Raw genomic sequence first — 23,291 nt, forward strand, 5'->3', positions numbered from 1 at the left:
CGTCCATGACACTGACTCACTGCGGAGCTGCCAGTTTTAACCTGAACAGCTCTTAACGCCGAGTGGATGGTTAGATGCATGATGGGCTAGTATTAAAAAATAATATATTGTTATATTAAAACTTGTTTTGAACAATTTCTTTGTCATTTGAATATTGATTTTAAGTAGGGAGGCAAAAAAAAAAAATTGATTTAAATTGTAAATTGGATATGAAAATATAGACTAGAAAACTGATTTAGGCCTTAGGCCTTTTTGTGAAAAAAATCGGGGATTTTTTTAGGCCATGGGCCTGTTTTTTTGAGTTAATGCAACTACATTTTTTTTTTTGTTGTTTTAACTAATAAACTTTATTGCGCTATTTGAAGTGGATCAAACCTTTCTTTAAAGTTGTCCTAAAACCTGTTCTGAAAGTTTGAAACCCTCATAAGGCACTGTCCATATGAAAGAGCAAGAGATTCACACCTTTATCTCGACCCCCACAAGTTATACAGAACTACCCCCCCAGCCCCCTCCAGATGAACTGAGCTCGGTCTGTTTTTTGGCTGTGAGGAACAGTGCTCTCATGTTACTGGGTTGAAACATGCCTGCACTCACAGCAGCCTTACTCTTTTTATTCATTATTTTCTCGCAGCCCATATTATTATTTTCACTAGACCAAAATAATAACAAATTATCAATTGATAATTTATCATTATTTTTTTGAATTAATCATTGTTATTTGTGAACGTAGGCGTTTGCGGAAGGCTTTAAGACCAGGCGGAATCCTCCGTAAGCTGCTTCCGCTTCACAGCGCACGGGACTCGCGCAAACTGACCCAACATAAGACAGGAAAACATTCAGTCTGCCTGAAGGAAGTCGCATTTCATTGTAAGTTAATGCTGTTAAATAGAGAGTAAAAAAAAAAAAAAAAAAAAAAACCTAGTGTAGTCTATTCTTAAACTTGGAGCTCATTATATTGAAGTACAAATCCAAACACCAGGCACAACCTACACTCTTCTTGTGTTCTTTCACTGAAAAGTATGCATTTTATTTATTTATTCACAGGCTATATGGTTGAAAAAGTAATATTTCAGTTGAAGACTTTAAGTGCCATTGTTTAAAAAAATGCATCATATAAATGTTTCATGGAACCTTTCAGTTGTCATGCTTTAAAATACCATGCCATTTGTAATTTCACTGTATTTTCACCTCCTAAATTACTACCCCAATTCTATAATGGTAAAATTTATTCAGGCCGATGGCTTTTTTAAGACATTATTTATTTTTATTTTTATTTTTAGAATAGGCTAATTGTATCCTACATAAATGGGTGAATCAAAACAAATATAACTTTTTAACTGCAGGCAGATATAGGCCTATATTATTGTACATTACAAATATTTGGATCGTCCCTAATTTTATTAAAGAATAAATACTTATTTTCTTCAAGAATAAACATTATAAATAAATAATTAAAGAAAGAACCTCTATTAGCCCTTATTTGTAGGTTGTAGGAGATATGCGAGCGATTCATAAATTTAAAAAAGAAAAAAGTGGGTGCTTGGTTTCAGAAAATGAATACACCTCGTAAAAAATGCTATGATGAAAAAGTCATGCTAACTTATTAATTCATAGAAATAATTTAAGCAATTTTAAAACCTTTTTTATACTAGATTCAACTTGAATTTCAATACTATTAAACTGACTTTAAAATCTCAAGGAGTTTATAAGTTGAAACGGTAAAATGTCACAGTGCATGTTAAATAGCCTAAATGAACTTGTGTATTTTATTGTATCCGAAGACCTTGATTGCATGTTAGCATAAAACTAACAATATAATTTTTATTTATTTATTTTTTTTTTTTTTATGAACAATTCCTGTATAAAATGTGACAGCAACCTTTATATCAAACATTTTGAAATGGTCCACAGCTGAGCATCGCAGGAGGCGGATCTGAAGTTATATTTGTTTTGTTCACGAAGTGAATGTGATGCACAAAGTCATTTTTAGATGCAATGAAAAAATAAAGCTGGATAAAAACATACACAAAAACACGCTAAAAAATAAATTACATTTGTGAGAGTTGCATTTTATTACATTCAAAAAATAATAACGGCAGGCCTAATAATGCTATAGGCTAATGTACCAACAGGACATTTTTAGTTCCCTTCACTTTACAACAAATCCTTTAAATTTAAAAAAAAAATATCAGAACAGAACAAGAATTACAAATATATAATTCTAATGGATAAATATAATTGCAGTATATAATAATATAGGCTTATAAACAAAACAAAAATAATAATTAAAATAATTTTAAAGCGATACATAAGGTTGGGCTTATATCTCTCTCATTCCGGACAAATCCAGACATGTTGCCCATTTGAAGCTAAACTGTTATTCATTAGGTAAAACAGGCTTTGGATTTCACACGTGTTTCAGTATCGACGGAAAAAAAAATCATAATTAGCAAAAATATGCCAAAGTGGACCGCTGCTAGCGCCGCATGGCTCGGTGAACGACTGCTGTTTCCAATGAATATGTGCGCGTGAGGTACCAGCGCGATCAAAGTCACAATTCACAATTTTTGGTCACACAGTAAAGGCATAATTCAAAAATGCAAAGTGTTAGCAGTTTGAAAACCAAGAATAATAACAGAGTTAATAAGAATTTTTTGTAAATGCTGCACCGTTCTCATTTTGCTCTGCAAATGGAACCTGAAGATTATTATTATTATTTTTTTTTTTAACCAAGAATGAACCGAAATGAAAAATTTTAATCCGTATTTATATATATATATATATATATATAATATATATATATATATATATATATATATACATATATATATATATATAAAATGACTGTTTAAAAACAATAGCATGCATAAGAGCCTTTGTGTAACGGCCTTTCTTTAAATTTTTGATGAGTAGACTGTAGCCTAAGACTATCCTATTTTTTTTTTAATGGCTTTTAAGGATGTTATAATGTATATTATAATGTTATTGTTTGTTTAACGTCTTCCTGTCATTTTACAATTACATTCAGTTCGCAATCCGTCCCTTTGCGCCACCTGGCGGTAGTTTCGCGAATGATTTTAACACGCGACTGATTTGGAGTTAACGCCGCGGCCCTGCGGCGGCGGTGGTAATACCCATTTTGGATGTCTACCTACTGTACAGCTTTATCTCAGTTACGTCTGATGAGAATACATCTCTCTAGCCATTATTTGACTGTTTGAATGAAGTTAAAAGTTGGATGGCGGATAACTTCCTTCAATTAAATGACTCTAAGACTAAAGTACTGGTTTTTGGACATCCGGATTTTGCAAATACCCTCTCAAATTCAATTCAGTTCAAGTTTATTTCTATAGCGCTTTTTACGATACAAATCATTGCAAAGCAACTTAACAGAAAATTAAGTTTCTACAATATTTAGTGGTAGCTTATCAGTGGTGACTGTCAGTTTATGTGCATACGGCAGAAATGTTCAAAAAAATCAATAAAAGACCTCTCAAAGACTTTGGCTCCTATAACTAACACCGTAGGTTCTCATGCAAGACATCTGGGAGTTATTTTTGACCCGGCACTTAAATTTGACAAACAAATAAACTCAGTTGTCAAATCTGAATTTTTTTCAGCTTAGGATGATTGTCAAAAATCAAATCTTTTCTTTCATTTAAAGATTTAGAAACTGTTATCCATGCATTCATTTCATCCAGACTTGATTACTGTAACTCATTGTATTTAGGGGTCACTCAATCTTGTCTGTCTCGCCTTCAATGCTGCGGCCAGATTTTTAACAAAGATTAGGAAGAGGGAAAATATCAACCCTGTTTTGGTTGGTTTGCATTGGCTCCCCATTGAATATAGAATACAGTTCAAGTTATTACAATTTGTTTACAAGTCCCTCACAGGCTTGGCACCAAACTATTTATCTGATCTTCTCCCCCATTATCAGACCAACAGGCCATTAAGGTCATCAAACACTTTGTTTTATGGTCTGTTCCTAAGACAAACGTTTAAAACTTAAGGGGATCGGGCATTCTCGGTGGCAGCACCTTATTTGTGGAATAACTTTGCCTCTTTACCTGCGATCGGCCACGTCTCTTCAGGTTTTTAAATCTTTAGTAAAGACATTTCTTTTTAAAAGGGCTTATGGGCTGGAGTAACTGCTATATATAGTTTTATTGTGTGTATATTTAGTGTTGTGTATTATTTCTGTCACCTCTTTATTGTAAATTTGTTTTATGGTTATTGGCTTAATTCTTCTCTTTGCAGCACTTTGGTCGGCTCTGTCATTTTTAAATGTGCTATACAAATAAATTAAACTCACCCTGACCACACCAATTTGGTAACAGCGCCACCTATTGCTCAGAAGTAAAAAGCAATTATGTCACATTACAGCTCATTTTAATTATGAGCTTTATGTATTCAACTATTTTGCTTAAAGGGTATATAGAACTCAAAAATATTTTTGAGTTCTATAAACCGCTCTATTCATATGGATTAGTTTTCTGATCTCTTTATGAAGTTTTTGAAGCGTCAAAGTGGTCGTTACAAAAGCAGTCAAATGAAGGAAATCTGACAGCATTCTGTCATCAAAAAGATTTTGTGTTCCTGAGATGAACAGAGGTCTTACGGGTGTGGAACGACATGAGGGTGAGTAATTAATGACAGAATTTTCATTTTGGGGTGAACTAAACCCTTTAAGTATTCTCCAGGTGTGTTTCTTTAGTCATTTTTTTTGCAGTTATATATTCCACTCATATTAAATGTACCATTATTCTTATAGCATACTGAACTGACCAACTTCAGTGATTTTGTGTGATTTAGTAGCAAATTGAAGAAAAGTTTGTGACTTTTATTACTTCTTGTATAGCAATCTTGTCATTGTGTGGCGAATTCACAACCGCTTCTCACTGGATCTCACAGCACTGTTGCATCTGTGCAGTAACAGTGTCACAAAATCAACTTTGGTTCCCGAGTAAAGCTGTTCTGTGCTCTGTGTACAAGTTTGTTTGCATCGCGGTCCGAGCTGATAAACGGTTTGCGCTGATTTGAACAGCTAAACGATCCCTAAACAGCTTATACTACTGTCTCAGCTATTAAAATAGTTGGCGTTCATTATCGCAGATGTATCGCCTTCGATAATGAACGTGATATTGCGTAGCTTGTCAGTGATCTACGGCTCTGTCTATTAAATGCCGCTCCATTTGAAAGCAGCTGATGGCGATTTAGCGCTAATCAGGGAACCAGATTTACTGACTAGATGCGCATGATTATATCATTAGATATATCGCCCAGCCCTACCTACAGGCATTTTAGCCTTCATTATTTCAGAAAGTAATAGGGCTAATAAAATGCGACGTGAGCCGCAACTTGTTTTTTTTTGTGTCCATCTCAAAACCTTATACAAGTGGGTTTTTTTTTTGTTTTGTTTTTAACAGTGCAGTAAACATGTTTAAATATCTTAAAAATACTTTAATGTCTTTACAGTGTTTATAGTTTTTTTTGTTTGTTTGTTTAGTAGCCAACATTTGGCCAAAATCTAGAAAAGATGATGCTGTATTGGCTGTGACTAAGCGCAGAAGATCTCTCTCTACCAGATCTCTCTTTTTCCATTTCTTTTTGAGTAAAGAAAATGCTGTACTTTATTATTATTATTAATAGGCAAATTATAGGCAAAGAAAATTGTTTTAAAAAAATAACGTTATTAACCGGTATTTCTTCCACCCGAATCGGTTTCAGAACAGTAATGATATCAAGAGGAACGCAGGAACAGAAACGTTAAAATGTCAATTCTACTCGGAGTGAACCGATTGAATTTTTTTTCTCGTTTTCAAGCCCTGCTTTTAACTTTAATGTGCCATTTGTATTTAATGATGTACATTTTAGGTAATCTGAGAATTTTTTTTTTTTTTTTTTTATACAGTATAATACAATGCCAATCAAAAGTTTGGGATCAATAATGTTTATTAATGAAGTTTCTTATGCTCATCAAAGCTGTATCTATTTGATAAAAATACTGAATATTATTTCACAAAATAATATATGTGAAATATTATTGAAAATTTAAAATAAAAGTTTTCTTTTTAATATACTTTAAAATATAATTTATTCCCTATGAAGCAAAGCAATTTTCAGCATCATTTCTCCAGTCTTCGGTGTCACATGATCTTTCAGAAATCATTATAATATGCTGTTTTATAATCATTTACATTAGTCATTTAGCAGACGCTTTTTTATCCAAAGCGAACTTACAAATGAGAAACAATGGAAGCAATCAAAAAACAACAAAAGAGCAATGATATATAAGTGCTATAACAAGTCTCAGTTAGCCTAACACACAGTAGCAGGTAACAAGGGCTTTTAAATAATATAATAAATAAAAAGAAAACAGATAGAATAGAAAAAATAATAGAGCAAGCTAGTGTTACGAGATCTTTTTTGCTTTTGTTAATTGTATAATAAATGAAAAAGAAAAAACAGATATATATATTTTTTTTAGAATAGAAATAGAATAAGTGAGTGCAAAGTTTAGAGGGTCAAATAAAGATGGCAAGAGATGTGTTTTAAGCTGATTCTTGAAGATGGCTAAGGACTCAGCTGCTCGGATTGAGTTGGGCAGCAGCTCATTCCACCAGGAGGAAACATTTAATTTAAAAAAAAAAAAAAAAAAAAAAAAAAAAATCAATGTTGGAAACAGTTGTGCTGCTTAATATTTTATTGGGACCCATGATATTTTTTCAAGATTCTTTGATAAATAAAAAGTTAAAAAGAACAGTGTCTATTCAAAATAGAAATGTTTTTTTTTTAAGAAATTAATACTTTTATTCAGCAAGAATGTGTTAAATGGATAAAGTGATAGTAAAGACTTATATTTTTAGAAAAATGTTTCTATTTTTATAAGGTTTTTTTTTTTTTTTTTTTAACTTTTTATTAACCAAAGAAAGCAAAGAAAACAAGTATCACAGATTCCAAAAAAAAGCAGCACAACTGTTTCAACACTGATAATAAATCAGCATATGAGAATGAGTTTTCTGAAGGATCATAAGCCCCTTTCACACTGACACGTTCGAAAACCCGGAAAAATTGCTGGATCACCTTCTGTGTGAACGCAAACACCACTCCCAGGATTGATTCTGGGATCGATCCCCGGGTCGGGGACCTAGTAACATTGCCAGGTTCAGCCCCGGACCGAGCTCTGTGTGAACACAAAAGCCAGAACTAATGCCGTGTTCCGGTAGAGATGACGCCGTTATCGGTGCGACTCTTTTACCTGGTGTGTTTGAAAGACAGATCCAACGTTCGCGACAAAAAAATAGGTGCAAACTGTAACGAAGCAGAGATCAAGTAGTTCCTCACTATCCGCGCTGAGGCTGAGATCGTGCACCAGCTTAAAGGAAAGTTAACGTGCCTAGTGTTTTTCGCCTCGTTCATTTACACGTCACTGCCTGATGTCACGCGTCATTACAGGATCTTTAAGGGTTGTGTGTGAACGCCGCATATATTCCAGGAAATCACTAGCAGTGTGAAAGGGGCAAAAATCTAGTGACCCGGGAAACAATTGCCCAGGACACATTTACCCCCGTGTATTTTCCAGAATCGCAGTTGAGAACGGGGCTATAATGGAGACTGAAGACTGGAGTAATGGTGCTGCAAATTCAGCTTTGATTCACGGGAATAAAATTATATTTCAAAGTATATTAAAATAGGAAACCAATATTAGAAATTGCAATAATTGTTTCACAATATTACTGGGGTTTTTTTTTTCTGTATTTTTCGATTAGGGCTGCACGATTAATCGCATGCATTTGTCATGGGGGTGTGGTCTCATCAGTAAAGCCGGTTCCGTGATTAGCGGTAAATGTCTGTCACCTGTTTTCAAACGGGAGCGGCAGTTAATATACAGAGCCATAGTTTTCACTGACAAGCTAAGCAATATTCTGTTCATAATTGAGATTAATCGCATTCGATTATGAAACACGATATTGCGTAGCTTGTTCAGTGAACGACGGCTCTGTGTCTGAAACTCCCGGTGCATTTGAAAAACAGGTGACAGACATTTTACCGCTAATCACGGAACCGGGCTTTACTGATGAGACACGCATGACAAATGCATTGCGATTAATCGTGCAGCCCTATTTTTCGATCAAATAAATACATCCCTGATGAGCATAAGAGAGACTCCATTTAAATACTATAGCTATTCTAAACATCCCTATGAAAGTACCCTTTTTTTCACAATACACCTGTGTTTTGTTATTGTTCTGTGCCCATCTTCGTTCCCCGCCATCTCCAGCACTTAATCAAGCTAGTCTTCTTTAATACATGACGTTTTTATTTCACATGTCATTGCTTTTGGCTCTCGATTTGAGCTATTTCGTCTGCAACCATTAAAATATTTGGTTTCTACAGTGACTCATTTTGGCACATCTTTCTCTTTCTATGAAACCTGTAAAACCTCATTCTCCGGTTCTAACTCTATAGTGATATCAACTCTTATAGCGGTTTACCTGAGCATTGCAATTACATTGCTTTCCCTATATCAACTCTATAGCGGTTTTTATATCAACTCTATAGCGGTTTTGCAAATGGCATTCCCAACTGATTTATCCATGTGCATGGCACACTATGCTTCTCACACTGATGTTTGGAGCAGAGGCTGCTTCAGAGTTGCACAAAAAAAAATGGAACACCAGTTTTAAAGACAAAGTCGTCCAGGAGTAGGGTTGGGAATCGTTAGAAATTTTCCGGTTCCGGAGTTCGCCATTCAAATCATTAAATACTACTTAAAAAAATAGTGGTAAGGAGCAAATGCACTAATACCTCAACTTCTTAATGCTCAATATACTGTTTGATTACTTACGTGTCAACTTAATTTAAAGGTTGGCCAATGTCAAAATTCAACATATATTACAGTATACAGATCTTTAGTAGGGTTGGGTATTGTTTGAAATTTCAGATTCTGGTTCCATTTAAATGAACTATTATTATGTTTTTTTACTATTTACCTTCACTGTATGTAGTGTTGTTGGAAGGTAGTAAGTAATGTTGAGGTAATGCTAGTCCATCACTCAGCATGTGCTTCAAAGTTGATATCATTTTTTACACCATTAATAACATTTTGTTTTTTAAGCAGGAATAAGCTGGTTGGCCAAATAGTCCTTTGAGGGCTAAGACACTTGTTCATTTCCCTAAATTAATGAAATATAAACTTATAACCATGTATACACACACTCCATAAAGCCCCTATATTACAAATAATAATGCAGTCAGGAAGATGGTTTGATGCAATGAGTGGTTTCCCAATGTTTAAACATTTGAAATGCATTAAAATAAATATTTTCTATCACTTTGTTTATCACTCTAGAAATGACCCGTAAACTAAATAATCTAACCCTCATACTAACATAACCATAGCAGTCTATTTATTTAGTGGTGCAAGTTGAAGTCAGTATGTATATTACATGACGATATGGGACACAATATACTGTAATTTAGTGGTGTTAGGTGCTGTGCGCGGCCGGTACATGTACAGTCAGACAAAACCATGTGCACAGTTATCAAAGGCACGAGTGTGCGCACAGTCGTGAGAAACGTGTGTTCAGCAGTTAAAGACACGACTAGACTTGTGCCGGTATTCGGTAATGCGATATATCGCGGTAATGAATATGCATGGTATTGTTATTGTGGGCACTTCTAAATACCGTGAATAATTATATATTACAAATTATTTAAGAATTTTGAATGCCTTTTAAGAATACTTTTTCCCAGCAACTGCTCAAAATGCACAACACCGCTGTACAAGCACCCATGAGTAGCCCACATGGAGGAAACACGTTTGAGAGACGCACTGAATGAAAGCACATTCACTCTCTGACAGCAGATGGCGCTAAACGGAGCAGCCCTTACCCTGTAAAACCCCATAAATAAAGCAGCTGCTACTTTCTAAACCCTATTTTAAATAATGTTAAATAGCCATTCAGGATTTGGTGCTATTGCTATGGTGTTCACCACAGAGCCAAATACTTAATATTTAGACTAATAGGCTCTTTATTTTCAAACTTTTTTTTTTGAATCTGGACTACAACATGCCCTAGATATTGTTTGAAATTTTTGAAAGTGTTTTGATTCTTTATTGTTCATTAACAACTTTACATTAGGGCTTCATTAGTTAACCAACTGCCAATGAAAATTCTTCTGAACATTCATTAATCTAGGTATTCCAATATTTTAATATACACATTGTTAAAATAGGAAAGTTGCAAGCTGGTGTATATTAATGAGCCTAACATGAACTAAGACTTGTATTTTTTAACAAAGGATTAATAACTTATTTAGCAAACTGTAAGCTATTGCTCATTGTTTAGCTGTGCATTTATTGAATGAAGCCATATCGCTGTCCGCAATGATAACACTATATTTTATGTATTGCACTGTATTTTATGTTAAAATCATTTTCTATTTTTAATAACTGTCTTAAAATCTTTAAGTCAATTTTTAAATGCATTTTCAAAGTTCTTAAATTGCTTGTTCTTATTTTTGAGGTTATTTTTCTTCATGGATTTTTTTTTATTATTTTCTTTTCATGTAAAGCACTTTAAATTACCATTGTGTACAAAATGTTGCTATATAAATAAACTTGCCTTGGAATGTTAATGCATGTACTAATGTTAAACTAATGAGCTCTTATTGTAAAGTGATACTATTGGTCTTTATAGTTCTTGTTGCACTTAAGTTTTTTAGACAAACTTTAAAACTTATATATTTTTTCTGTACCTCGCTGTTTATTGTATATTATTGGACCGGAGTTCAGTTATTTGCTAGCATAGAAAAAAGTTATTGAACCTGGTCATACTGTACTTATGGACGCCTTTTTTCTTTTTGTCCTTTGCTTGAAACTAAGATTCACAGAATATCCTCGTCGAGAAAAGGTAATACGTCGCGAGAGTATATACGGCTGACAATTAAGGCAGTATCAATTAATCGCTAGACAGCATGAAAATTGAACCTACCGGCAGATATGACCTCGGATCGAACGGATACTGTCAGAGGTGCTCTAGTAGCTGTTTAGGGAATTCAAGCGCGCTTGTTTGGCCTACACACTAGCGTGTGCTCATCCTTTACAGGAAAACACCGAATCGTCAGAACCCGCGCGGAAAGGCTGCTCACAGCGCTTGGTCCACGTGTCGCACCAAGGAACCGTTTTATGAAAACGAAACTTAGAAATGCTTACAGTTTCCGATTCTTTCCAAAGAACAGAAACAGTTCTTCGGTTCCCAAACCCTATCCAGGAGCCAGGAAACCTGAAGATGAGACTGCTCTCCAAAAACAGCATTCTGCGAGCTGTACTGAATGAATGATCCAGGTAACAGTCTTCAATATAAAACAGCATATGCGTGTTATTTGAGTCAATCAATCTTCTTTTTAAAAAGTGTTTGATTATTTCTCCAAAAGCCTTGCCCCTATAAAAAATCTGGCAAAAAACACTTAATAATAGTTATTTCCTCTAACATTTTGTCAATTAATAAAGCTCAGCCCCCAGTAAATTCATGCTTTGGGGACATTGCTGACTCATAAGATATTTACATACAAAAAGACGAATGCGTGGTGGAAGAACATAGTAAGAGTCAAAAGGCACTTGGGCATGCACAGAAGCTGTGCAAATTTAAAACTATTGGTCTTCGATCAGCCAAACACAAACTATAATAATTATCCCCATTAATAGTTTTGTAAGTCTTAAGAGATTATTGAGGCAACAATTACACAGGGGGTAACTAGAGATGCCATTTAAACAGACTAGTTTGACATAACTGGTCTGTTATTCCGCTCAGAAGGGGACATGACCGGGCTCTTATTTGTTGGAGTGTTGGAGAGGAAACATATCTCTGGGGAAAATTCATAAGATTTGTTCGGACGCTCTAGTCCATTCCAAATATGTACTAATGCTGCTTGAACCAATGTTATAAGGGGGACATTTGTGTTGGTGTTTCAGTCACGCCCAAAGTCTTGCTGGATGCACTACTGACCACTAAGGATATTCTTCTCACTCCCAGGGTGTACTTCAAAAGCACAGGTTTCACACTTTCTTACATTGTACTGGAAGCAACGAGGTTTGCACCTTGTCAGTTCTATGGCACATCCGGCGGCGGCTTTTGACGAGCGTTCCAGTGTGAAGTTTAGTCCAATGAATGCTCTCGTCCAAGCCTGTACATGTCATTTGTGAGCACAAAAATATGTATCAAGATTGATGTAGATACAGCTGAAGAAAACATCCAAAAGAACAATTGGGACTGAGAGCAAGTCTGGTGAACAGAGTTAAGTTAATTGTCTTATTCAACCCAAAATGTTAAGTTGTTTCCTCTGCACTTTCTATCACTTTGGTTCAGCTTTGCATTTGTTACGGCACCTCAAAACACCATTTCATGGAATGTGTCCTGAGTATCACAACGCTGTTTCCTTGTTTTCATCATCTCGATAAGTGTCTTCCTCAGGTAACACAATCCATATACTGCACTACTTTTTTTATAAAACCTGCAGGCTTGATGATTTTATAATAATGCAGTGATGTGTTGTTGGCAGTCTTTTTTTACAAATTTACTAAACATTGTCTCAGTTGGCTCTCTGTTAGCTGGCTGCATGTATTAACATGTTACATGTTGTGCGCTGGTAAGATTTTACAGTATTTTATGGACGCAATTCTTTCTGAAGTGTATCATGCATGGAATTTCTAAAGTAATCTATGGATTGGCTCCAATATAAAAAGCACAGTAAGTCAAGAGTTACTATATGGCATTACGTGTCAGGTGTCATTTTCACATAAAAATATTTACTGTGTTAACCATTACAACTGTTAACTCTAAAGAAGTGTTAAATGGAATATTTTTAAAATGTTGATTTTTAAAACTGGTATAGAGGTTCACATATATAATTAATGTCAATTTTAGAGTTATAAGAACTCCAGTAAGTGTTACATTTTAATGCTGAAACAAGTGTTAAAACAACATCAAATCCAAGAGCCAGAGTTATTCTGACTCTGTGCTGGAGTCTATTTGATGGTCATGTACACTACCAGGGAGTTACTCTTCCAGAATTGCTTGTGTAGTGAGACAGTGATATTAAAGGCCAAATCACTACACACCACTGATGATGCAGACTTTATACAAGGAAAGCAGAGGAACCCAGAATATGAACGCAATGCGCAAAGTTTTAATATTTATAGAAAACCCTTATCGAACGACTTAAAGCTACTTACACCATTTAGTGCATTGCGTGTCATATTCCGGGGCTCATTTATTGCCTGCATAAAGCCGTGCATTCATCAATAAGGTGTTGTACTAATTTCACCTTTTAATATACACTGCATTTTCATCATTAAACGTTGTTTAAAATTTAGTCTGCTGTTTTTAGTGACTTAAATTATTGCGGGCGGGTTGCTTTATGGATTGCTAATGGCCCAGAACACTTCATTTTGTTCACATAATCTTTAATTTCATTCTTTGTAGAGGTGATCTGAATCATATTTGAGTCGGAACCAGATTAGGAAAATTGACCAGGGCTTGTGCTGCAAAAAGTCTATGAATGTTCTTGCACGCCCAATTGTCGAGCCAGGTCATGTGACTAAAAAACTATGCACAGACACAGAACATTTCCGGACACGCGCGGTATGCAGTATGCCCAATCACAACAGACTGGCCATCTGACCAATCACCCCCCCCCCCCCCCGAAGGCAGAGATCATCTGTAGCGAGACCAACTCTCACAGAAAACTGCTTCTAATGATTCGCTGGAAAAATGAGTGTGATATTACATGCATAATTTTGCGAAAACAAAAGCATTTGTGAAAATTGCATGCATGTAAACCCGATGGTAGGACACTCCCAAAACAATATTAGGAATAGAGGTAGGAGCCGATAGTGGATTTTGCCGATACCGATCAGCTAGGTTGGTGACCACCACTGAGCAATTAACCGATTAATTATATCCGACGCAGTGTTTGTAAAATGGATAATGAACAAAAACTAAAATAGTGCTTCATACTAGTAGGTAGTAATAATAATAAAAGTAATAATAATAGTTATAGTAAATGTGAAATTACCACAAAATCTCATTTTATTTTAATTTATCCTAAATTCTGTTATTTTTTTTTTACAAATTCCATTATTTCTGTTAAATTTTTCTGGGATGCATTAGTTTTTTTCCGTTCGTAATTTTTCTCCACTATTGTTTAATAGTTAAAGTTTATTAATTAAAAAGCAGGGTCTTATTAATTAAAACCATGAAAACTTATCACATTTTCATACATCAATTTAATAAAAGTTAACAAAAATTATGTTTAGGGCCCTATGAAATGTTTTATTTGTTCTCACCAGTATTTTTTATTGTTACCAAATTCTGGTTTTTAGCCCTGTCTAATTATTTGAACGCATAAAAACAACTTAATTTTTGTTTTCTTATAAGAAGCCTTATGATTTTTCCCCTCAAAAAAATTTCGTGTGATGGTGTATTGAAAAAGTTTCTTGTAATCAAATAAGGCATGTAAACATTGATATTAATTTATGTTTAATTACTCGGAAAGAAGCAAACTTTTTTTGGCAAACAAAGGGGATTTACTATTAAAAAGATTAAACACATGGAACCGCAGAATCTGCTTGTGTGGATTATTCTTTTACAAAAATAATGTTTGTTTCATTTCTAGTAGTAGTAAGTAGTCGTAGTATGCTAGGTACATTCTACTGAAAATAGACCGGACTTTTATTTGGACGGGGTTGCCGTGAATACCTTTACGAGTTCTGTGTATGTGAATATGAGGTAGTTTTACTCTGAATCAAACGCGTGATCATGAAGCTCTCTCAGAGGCAGTTCTGGAGATGTTGGTCATGTGGTTTCCGTCCTCATGTATGACAGAAGAGCAGAAGCTGAAATCACCCGCGAGCGTCAAACGCGCTTCAGTATAAATGAAAACCTTGTGTCTGCGCCATTCATTATAAGAGTGACAGCAGAAACATGCAGGACAGCATCACATACTGAATCGACTGTTTTGGGGCTTAACAGTAAACAGATACTAGTCCACATCACGATTTGATTGTCAAGTGTAATGACCTAATTTTGATTAACATTCATTCAAAATTTGATCAAATTCTGTGACATTCCACGTTTAAACTTGTGAATACTGTTTTATGACAAGGGATCCGTCCATGTTTTCCGCATCACCAGAAATCACAGGGCACTACAATTATACCAAGCATCAATGGTATACTCTCAAACTTTAAACTGCTTCTATCCGTGTGAAACACTTGATGATTATCTATATAAAAATAAAAAAGAGCAGCGCTGAGTCGTAGGGAGAAACTCACCGGTATCACACACACTCCGGACGCGTCACGTTCAGCTTTCGAGCAGCGGTACTCTAAAACAGTTTCAAATTATTCTACCAAACGGACACAAGTTTACGTTGCATAGAATAAACAATGGAGCTCATAGATAAGTGTTGGAAGTTTCAGTCGTTTACCAAAACGGAGAACCAGAAAAAGAGCGATCTATGTTATAGTGCTCTATAAGCCATACAGAACTGATACTTAGAGCCACAGAAAGGGACAAAACGTTAGATTGAAAATGCTCAATATACAATTCATCTATACATTAACCAACGATTTCAGGGCGAATATTAATGCAACTGAATGGAAAAACATGCGGAATGCCGCGTGGATTTTCTGTCAGATGCATTTTAAATCCGGGTCTGAAGTTTCTCGATTCTGTTCAGCGTGCAGCATCACGTGTGCTAAACAAATACAGCACGTGCGCTGTCAGATGACTTCAACCACTAGAGGCCGCTCTCGCACTGATAATGAAAACAGAGCCTTCATCAGCAGCGCTCCAGGCAACGGACGCAACGCCGGGAAACTACGGGCAGGTTATTTGGGTGGGATTTTTTGCCGATAACCGATTGTTCCAGCAATTCAAACTATCGGTGATAGTGTTGTCACGGTATCCAAAATTTCAGTATTCGGTACCGATACCAGTGAAAAATCCACGGTGTCTCCGTACCAATTTCACGGTGGTATCACAAAGGTAACCAAAGCAAACACAAAAATATGCTATTATTTAAGTAAAAAAAAAATAAAATCACCTGTTATCAATCTGAAAATAAAACCAATGCCATTCTTTATACTTATTACAATGTGGTTTAAAGTTTTTCGACAACAGTAATATAATTCTGCACAACAACAGTAACCCACACAAACTATTCGCCCACAATTTAATTGTCTTTTACATAATGAATCTTAAAAACATTTTTTATTTGTTGGTTAAATAAAGGGAAATGTGCTATTAAGAATTCAAACATGGAAGAAATATTGTGTGATTATATTTCTTGTAAAAAAGAAAAAATATAAGTTGTATTAATTTTTTCACTCAGTAGTTAGGGGCCATTATCACATACATTATACTAAATAATAGTAAATATTTCTAGCACAGATGCCTTTATGTAATAAATGAACTTTATTTTGACGGGTTGCACGTGTTTCCCACAGCCTTACACTCCCCCGCCCCCCATATTTACATATATATGCGAATTCAGTTTTCTGCCAGCAGGGAGGCGCTTAAGAGCGGGAGAGATACAGGATTCTCCGGTAACGGGCCTGCGAAGCACAAGTGCTGAGCTCACAAACGCTGCCTCACTCAAGCATTACACACAAAAATGGAAAAGTGAAATCGAGAATTTTCTAAAATACAGGTCGGTGGTGTGTGGAGATTCTAAGGAAATCCACATTGTGGATGAGATTCTGAGAAGAAGTCCACATATTAAAATTAAACCCAAGTGTTTTGTTGACAGATTCTGAGAAGTCACGTACTCAGAATGTGTTCTATTCTATAATGAGAAGTTTCATTTCAAAGGAGAAAGTTTAAAAATAATATTCATGGTAAGGATCGGTCTCATCTATATATTAACAGGTGTTCATGTTTATATTCAAAAATGTTTTTGGTAAACTTTATGGTAGATTTCATATGTAATTTCACAGCTATTTCTGACTGCGTAGTCAGCTGAGTCCGTTTTGCATATGAAGTTGTAACTGCTATGTATTGTTCTTTTGTATCAATATATTGTCTTTAGAATTATCGTATGATAGCTGTTGAATCTAAAAGAGGAAGAAGTACAAACCTCGAGACATGACTAGACTATTTTTAAAGGTCAGGTGTTATTAGTGATAGCCAGATGACGAATATGTCTGGGGAGACAACAGTATATAAGAGTAGACTCTGCCAAACTAGAATAGGGTTTGACTTTCTGAGACTTTGTCTGGTCTCTCTATTCGGTTTCAGCTCACTTTCCTATCTTCTTTGGCTTCACTCGACAACTCTTTAGATCTCAGGACTTAGAAACTCTTACAGGTTTTTATTCAAATTCAGATACCTTGAAATCACAGATTACTTTGAACGTCTGACTACTTTGATATTTTAATATTTTAATACTTAACTACTTTGGTATTTTCTGATTTTAAAACAACTAACGTTTATGTTTTACTTACATCTTTTATTAATGTTTTGATTAATACGAGTTCAAGCATCCCATCATAAATGGATTGTTATTAAAATATGTACTAACATTGGATTTACATTTTCTATATTGAAGGTTGTTATTATTATCCAAGAAACTTTATTTCCAAGTTATGATTTGTTGGGTTTCTGTCTCATATAGTCCTTTTTTATAAATTTGCATTATTATTACACCTTGACCGGTCTGAAATGGGGGATAAAATTTTGTATCGTTCAGCGTTTTCTTCTGAAATAAACAGTGATATAAAAACACCCCCCCCTAGCATCAGTTTTGATTTGAAACGTTGCAGTGCTCATGTTTATTCCAATGAAGTCAAAGCCATTTTGGAAAATCTATATTGTGGTGGTCAGTTTAGTTTTGATATTGTAATAAATCAATCGTGTGGGAAACCATGGGTTGCCGTGACATACCTTTAAATTGACACTTGGTTTTAGTTCAAATGAAACGGTTAAAAGTGCTTGTGAAGTGACCTCAGACCACTTCTGGTATGATGTTGTTTATGTTCTTATGTCCTCATTGAGACGCAGATGCTGGAAATTACTGCAAGCGTCATCGCGCTTCAGTCTATGTAGTAAACAAAAACATCTCTGCCATTCATTCATTCATTTATTCATTCACTCATTCACACAGAGACGCTCAGAACAGTAGGCAACAAAACAACTTTTGCGGCTTAAAATTTACAGATACTGGTCCATATGGAGATTTGATTAATTTATGCTAACACAAATTCGTGACTGTCCATTTTAAAATGTAAGTTTCATTCATGACTGGATTTTGAGATTCCGTTCGCGTTTCCTGTATCGCAGAAATACATAGCGCTGTATGCATCAAGAACCGGGTTGACTGGGTACTCGGTTACACCAACCGGTACTTAAAGAAACCTGGTACCGTGACATTTTCAATTTTTTTTTTTTAGTACCGACTTGGTACCGAGTACCGGGTCTTTTGACAACACTAATCACGGTAACAATTAATCGGCAAAACGATACATCAGTCTACCTCTAATTAGGAACCTTAAAAATGGACATAATGTGGGCACTTTAATGTTAATCACACAACCACAGAGAAAGAGAAAATCTCTCCTCCTCTGGTCAGGATAACTTCAACAGCTCTAATGCTAATCAGTTGACATGTAAATTATATGCAGTTGTTTTTTATGTTTGCCCCCCTTTATCGCAAAACATTTCTGTCTTTTTTCACACTAACGCCACTTGTACTTGAAACTGTTTTTGTTTTTTTCATTAAAGACAAAAGAACTATATTGTGACTATTAATGTAAGAATGAAACACAGACAGGCATGAAATCGTTTTCTTCCTGTTGTAATCCCAATCGGATCGGGGAGTGGAAAGTGATTAGAGATTCACACCTCTGATCCAATCACTCAGACCATAATCTTTACAAACCGCTTGAGACGGAGTGACCCACTCTAATAATGCATTTATATGTCAAAAAATCACTTCTGAGTGCAAATATTGCTCCTTTTTTTTCTATTAAACTTTACAAATCAGAAGATAGTAACACGTAGAGTCTGAACGGATAAAAACACAGGAGCCCATCAAGTATCAAGTTAATGCTATGAACATCAAGTACTGACATCCGATTACACAGAGATCAGCTAGTAAACACCAAATGTCTTTGTAAATTTAACAAGAAAATTATTTTCCTAGGTAGTGATTGCGTCCAATTTGCTGAAAGGTTAGGCTTCTTCCTTCACATCTTTGACAATAATATTAGTTTTTGTTAAAATCCAGATGAGGGCTTCCACATCCGTCTATTCCAATAAACTATGACAATGTCTTTGAACTGTAGTAATATTAAGTAAACATCAAAATCGAGGAAGAGGGTGCGATAACAAATATGTTAATAAACAAATACATATGCATAAGAATACAGCTCCATGACGTATGGAGCTGGGTGGCTGACAGCAGGCCACGCCCATTTAACGTGGCGTCTGCAGGAGACTTTTATCATCAGCAGTGACATGAATTCTTCTTATCAAGCATCCAGTTTCACTAGTTAAATGATAATTCGACGAATTCATATCCTGGTAAACGTGGAAGAGGGCTTGCCATGATCAGGCAGATTATCTGCTTCTTGGTTCTCTCGTTCAGGAGCAGTCATATTAATAAACACAAGCATTATTAAAACCTAGTCGAGTATTGCGCGGTTGTGGAGCGTCATTAATCAGCGCGGTACCTCTGAACATCTGCTCCCACTGATCGAGTCCTTCTTCTGCGCAGATAGGAGTAGACGGTTTCGGCCGCGTCCCAGCGCCTGAAGTCCGCATCACAACCCTGCTTCTCACGCAGAACACCGTCTTCTTCGTTTTCGTGGGCCGTTATTTTCATCTTTCCATCCTGAAAAACCTTCCACAAGAACACACGGAAAACTCTCGCATGGAAAGCCGGCGGCTCGTGCGTGTCAGCACTTCCTTTGAGATCTGTTGTTCGTGCAGTCGCGGGGCCGTCCTGTCGGGGTGGTTTTTGGCGAGCGCGCGCGCGAGGCGCGGGGCGCAGGGAGGGCGGAGCTACGCATCGTGGCTGGGGGCGTGGCTTGGGGGAAATGCCATACTGTCATATACACTCCTGAAACACAATCTTAAGACATTAGGGAACATTAAAGTGTTGGTGGGGTTGTAACCAGGCTGTAAGTACTGCTTTCAAAATGCCAAAAGAAGAAACAGGCGCAAGAGACAAAAAGTAGAGAGTAGTCAATTTATTGAAAACTGCATTTAAACTCAAACAGGCTGTTCATGAGCTGATCAAAAGTCTACGACCACCAGTCTTAACCCCTGGGGCCAAGCCCGCTCCGGGTGATGTCTGTCTCATATTTTCTTGATGAGCACGAAAAGAACTAAAAATACTCCTTCACTTTTGATCGTACAGATAAGAATAAGGTATCATTTGAAAACTGGAAAGGGTCTACCTTTATTTGTGTATAGTCATCAATCAGTGCTCGAACTGAAGGGGGCTGGGGGATCCGGGACCCCCATAAGAAGTAAAAAATAGACAGATATTTATATTTGAGTAAAAAAATGATCAATGACAAATGTGATTAAATTCATGCAATGGATATGGTTAATTTCGTGAATTAATTATTTACAGTAATTTATATCAAGTGTGTTTATATGGGCTAGTTGTCATGTCTCTCTTTAAATTTAAAACGCCCCGCCCCACGTCTGAAGACCGTTAAGCGCAGGGGATCGTTGACATGACTGCTTGATTGGTGCCGCTCCGGTGAAGCTAACTTCAGCTTAAAAATGGAAGTCTGGAAGAGGGAGCTTCTTACTGACTTTTTTGAGGGGTGATTTTCTCTCTATATATCTTTCCACTATATTTATCAACTCCATGTTGGGACTTTTGTATTCTGTGCGTAAATTATTATTAGGCCTGGTTCTGGGGTGCTGGAGATCTCGATGAAGATGGAGGCACAGCTTTAGTAATTATAAAGGAAGTGCTCGTGTGTGCGTTTTCTGTGCTATATATAATCCATTCACAAAATGATATAAAACCTGTTTTTCATGCTGCTAATACACGCTGCAAAGGCATATAAATGTGTGATTCACTCTTGAAACAGCTGTGATTGAGATGTTGATAGCCATAGTTAAGTTCCTGAATAAAGCAGACCTTTGGGCTGAAATGGTTGAATAGTCTGCTGACTGACAGACTCAGAAGAACAGCCTCTTTCCACCTTACTATGGAAACTGCACTGAAACACAGACTGACAGCCGGTCTTGTCACAGTTTATATTTTTTAATATCTAATAAACAAGTTTCTTGCATTTAAACAAGTCTTTTGGAACAAACACTATTATCACAAAGTGTCAATCATCCAGTTGATTTTAGGGAAAATAATAAAAATTACTACATTAGTAAATAATGCTAGAATTATTCTGTTGGACGTACACTACTGTTCAAAAGTCATTTCTGTATCAATATGATATATTATTACAATTTAAAATAATAATAATACAATAGTAAACGATTTTCAGCATCATTACTCCAGTCTTCATTTATCTGAAATGGATATAATTTGTAACATTATACACCTACCATTCACTACCATTCAATAGTTTGGGGTTAGTAAGAATTTAAATTATTTATTTTTTGGGTGGAAAGAAATTAATATTTTTATTCAGAAAGGATGCATTAAATTGATCAAAAGTGACAGTAAAGACATTTAAAATGTTACAAAACATTCTATTTTAGATAAATGCTGTTCTTTTGAACTTTCTACTCGTCAAAAGAATCCTGAACACAATTTGTACACAACTGTTTTCAACATTGATAATAATAAGAAATGTGTGAGCATATTAGAATGATTCTGAAGGACCATGATGTGAAAAATAGAAAAAAAAATTGCTTCACATTCTCACAATATTACAGTTTTATATGTATAAATCTTACCGATCTAAACTTTTGAACAGTAGTGTATATTTATTTTTTATTATGTATATTTATTTAAAAAAAATATTGAAACCAAAATGTTGTATTGTCTAGAGTACAGATAAAGAGGACCTCCACTAAGGCAAGCACAGTCCGGCGAGCGAGATTTCACCAAGTACAATATGCTCCTGGATCAACATTCCAATCAACCAATCAGAACTGAGATATGATTGTCAGGAAATATCTGTTTTAGCTTACAATCAGGGTTAGATGCTTCTAACTCTTGTTAATCAGCTATCATTTCACACTGATTTAGGAATACATTATTTGGTAGTGGTAAGGTTTAGGGGTAGAGGTAGGGATTGGGTTTTAAATCTGTATTTTTTTTTTTTTTTTTGGACAGTACTGTTGATTCAGGAACATGTCTTACTTGGCAAAATCACGTCGACCACACAGTCCATTCCAGTTTAGCAGAGGGCAGTGGCAGCAGCTCAGTCAGCAGCGACAAGATCTCAGAAGAGGGCAATGTAGTGATAACAGCTTTGTATGGGTCTGTACCAACAGCAGATCAGCCCCAGCAACAGCGAAGAGCAGCTCAGAACAGCAAATCCCACCAACAGCTTTGAAGAGCTCAGCAGCAACAAAAGCACACAGCAAGTCAGCAGCTTCTCCAAGGAAGGCACTGTATCAAGCTCTTAAGAACACACTTTTGACAGCAGGTTTGGACAATGAATATTTAAAATCACACCTGATCAGCACTGCCACAGATGGAGCATCAGTCAAAGTTGAGAAAGACTTCCCTTCATTGAAGAGTATTCATTGTCTGGATGTAACCACTTTGAAATCTTCATTTTAACCACCAATCTCCAAAAAATGTCAGACTGCTCCATGATGCTGCCACCTCATGTTAACATCTCACTGCTGAAGATTGGGCAAATTTTCTCCATTGGCTGGGTCGCCAGCAGTTTTTCCGCACTGTCAGAGCTGTTTGGCAGGACTTTCCAGCACTTGCCACACAAATGCAGAATGCTTCTAGGATGCTTCGGCGAAAATTCAGTGGACTATTGAGGAAATTCAGCAGCACAGATTTTGTTAAAGACCTTCCACTGATGAAAGATGTGCTGCGTGAGTTACAAAGCCTCTCCCTGAAACTGCAGAATTGAAACACATCTCTCACTGATGCCAGTCGCTGGAGGCCATGAAAAACAACAGGAAAGTCACTAGGAAAGGCAGAAGTTAGGATAACATCAAGCTTGTTCAAAGGCATCACACTTAGAAGCCTCCAAGGAGAATATCAACAAGGGGCAGTTCCTGCAGTCTCTCGTACGTCTCCCTGACTCAGAGCTTACTGAGCTTCTGGCACCG

At 36.0% G+C, this 23,291-nt stretch overlaps 1 protein-coding gene across 2 annotated transcripts in view; it reads right to left on the reverse strand.

Annotated features, from left to right (window-relative positions):
- Window positions 1-19,870, reverse strand: part of LOC109105519 (deoxynucleoside triphosphate triphosphohydrolase SAMHD1-like) — a 45,169-nt gene extending 25,299 nt beyond the window's left edge. For both annotated transcript variants that reach the window (XM_042754209.1, XM_042754208.1), the window contains exon 1: window positions 19,739-19,870. In XM_042754209.1, the coding sequence (XP_042610143.1) occupies window positions 19,739-19,829 (91 nt within the window). In that variant the 5' untranslated portion in view covers window positions 19,830-19,870. The remainder of the gene's footprint in view (window positions 1-19,738) is intronic.
- Between the last annotated feature and the right edge of the window lie 3,421 nt (window positions 19,871-23,291).

Source organism: Cyprinus carpio, unplaced genomic scaffold, assembly GCF_018340385.1.
Source record: "Cyprinus carpio isolate SPL01 unplaced genomic scaffold, ASM1834038v1 S000006479, whole genome shotgun sequence".
NCBI classification, from domain to species: domain Eukaryota; kingdom Metazoa; phylum Chordata; class Actinopteri; order Cypriniformes; family Cyprinidae; genus Cyprinus; species Cyprinus carpio.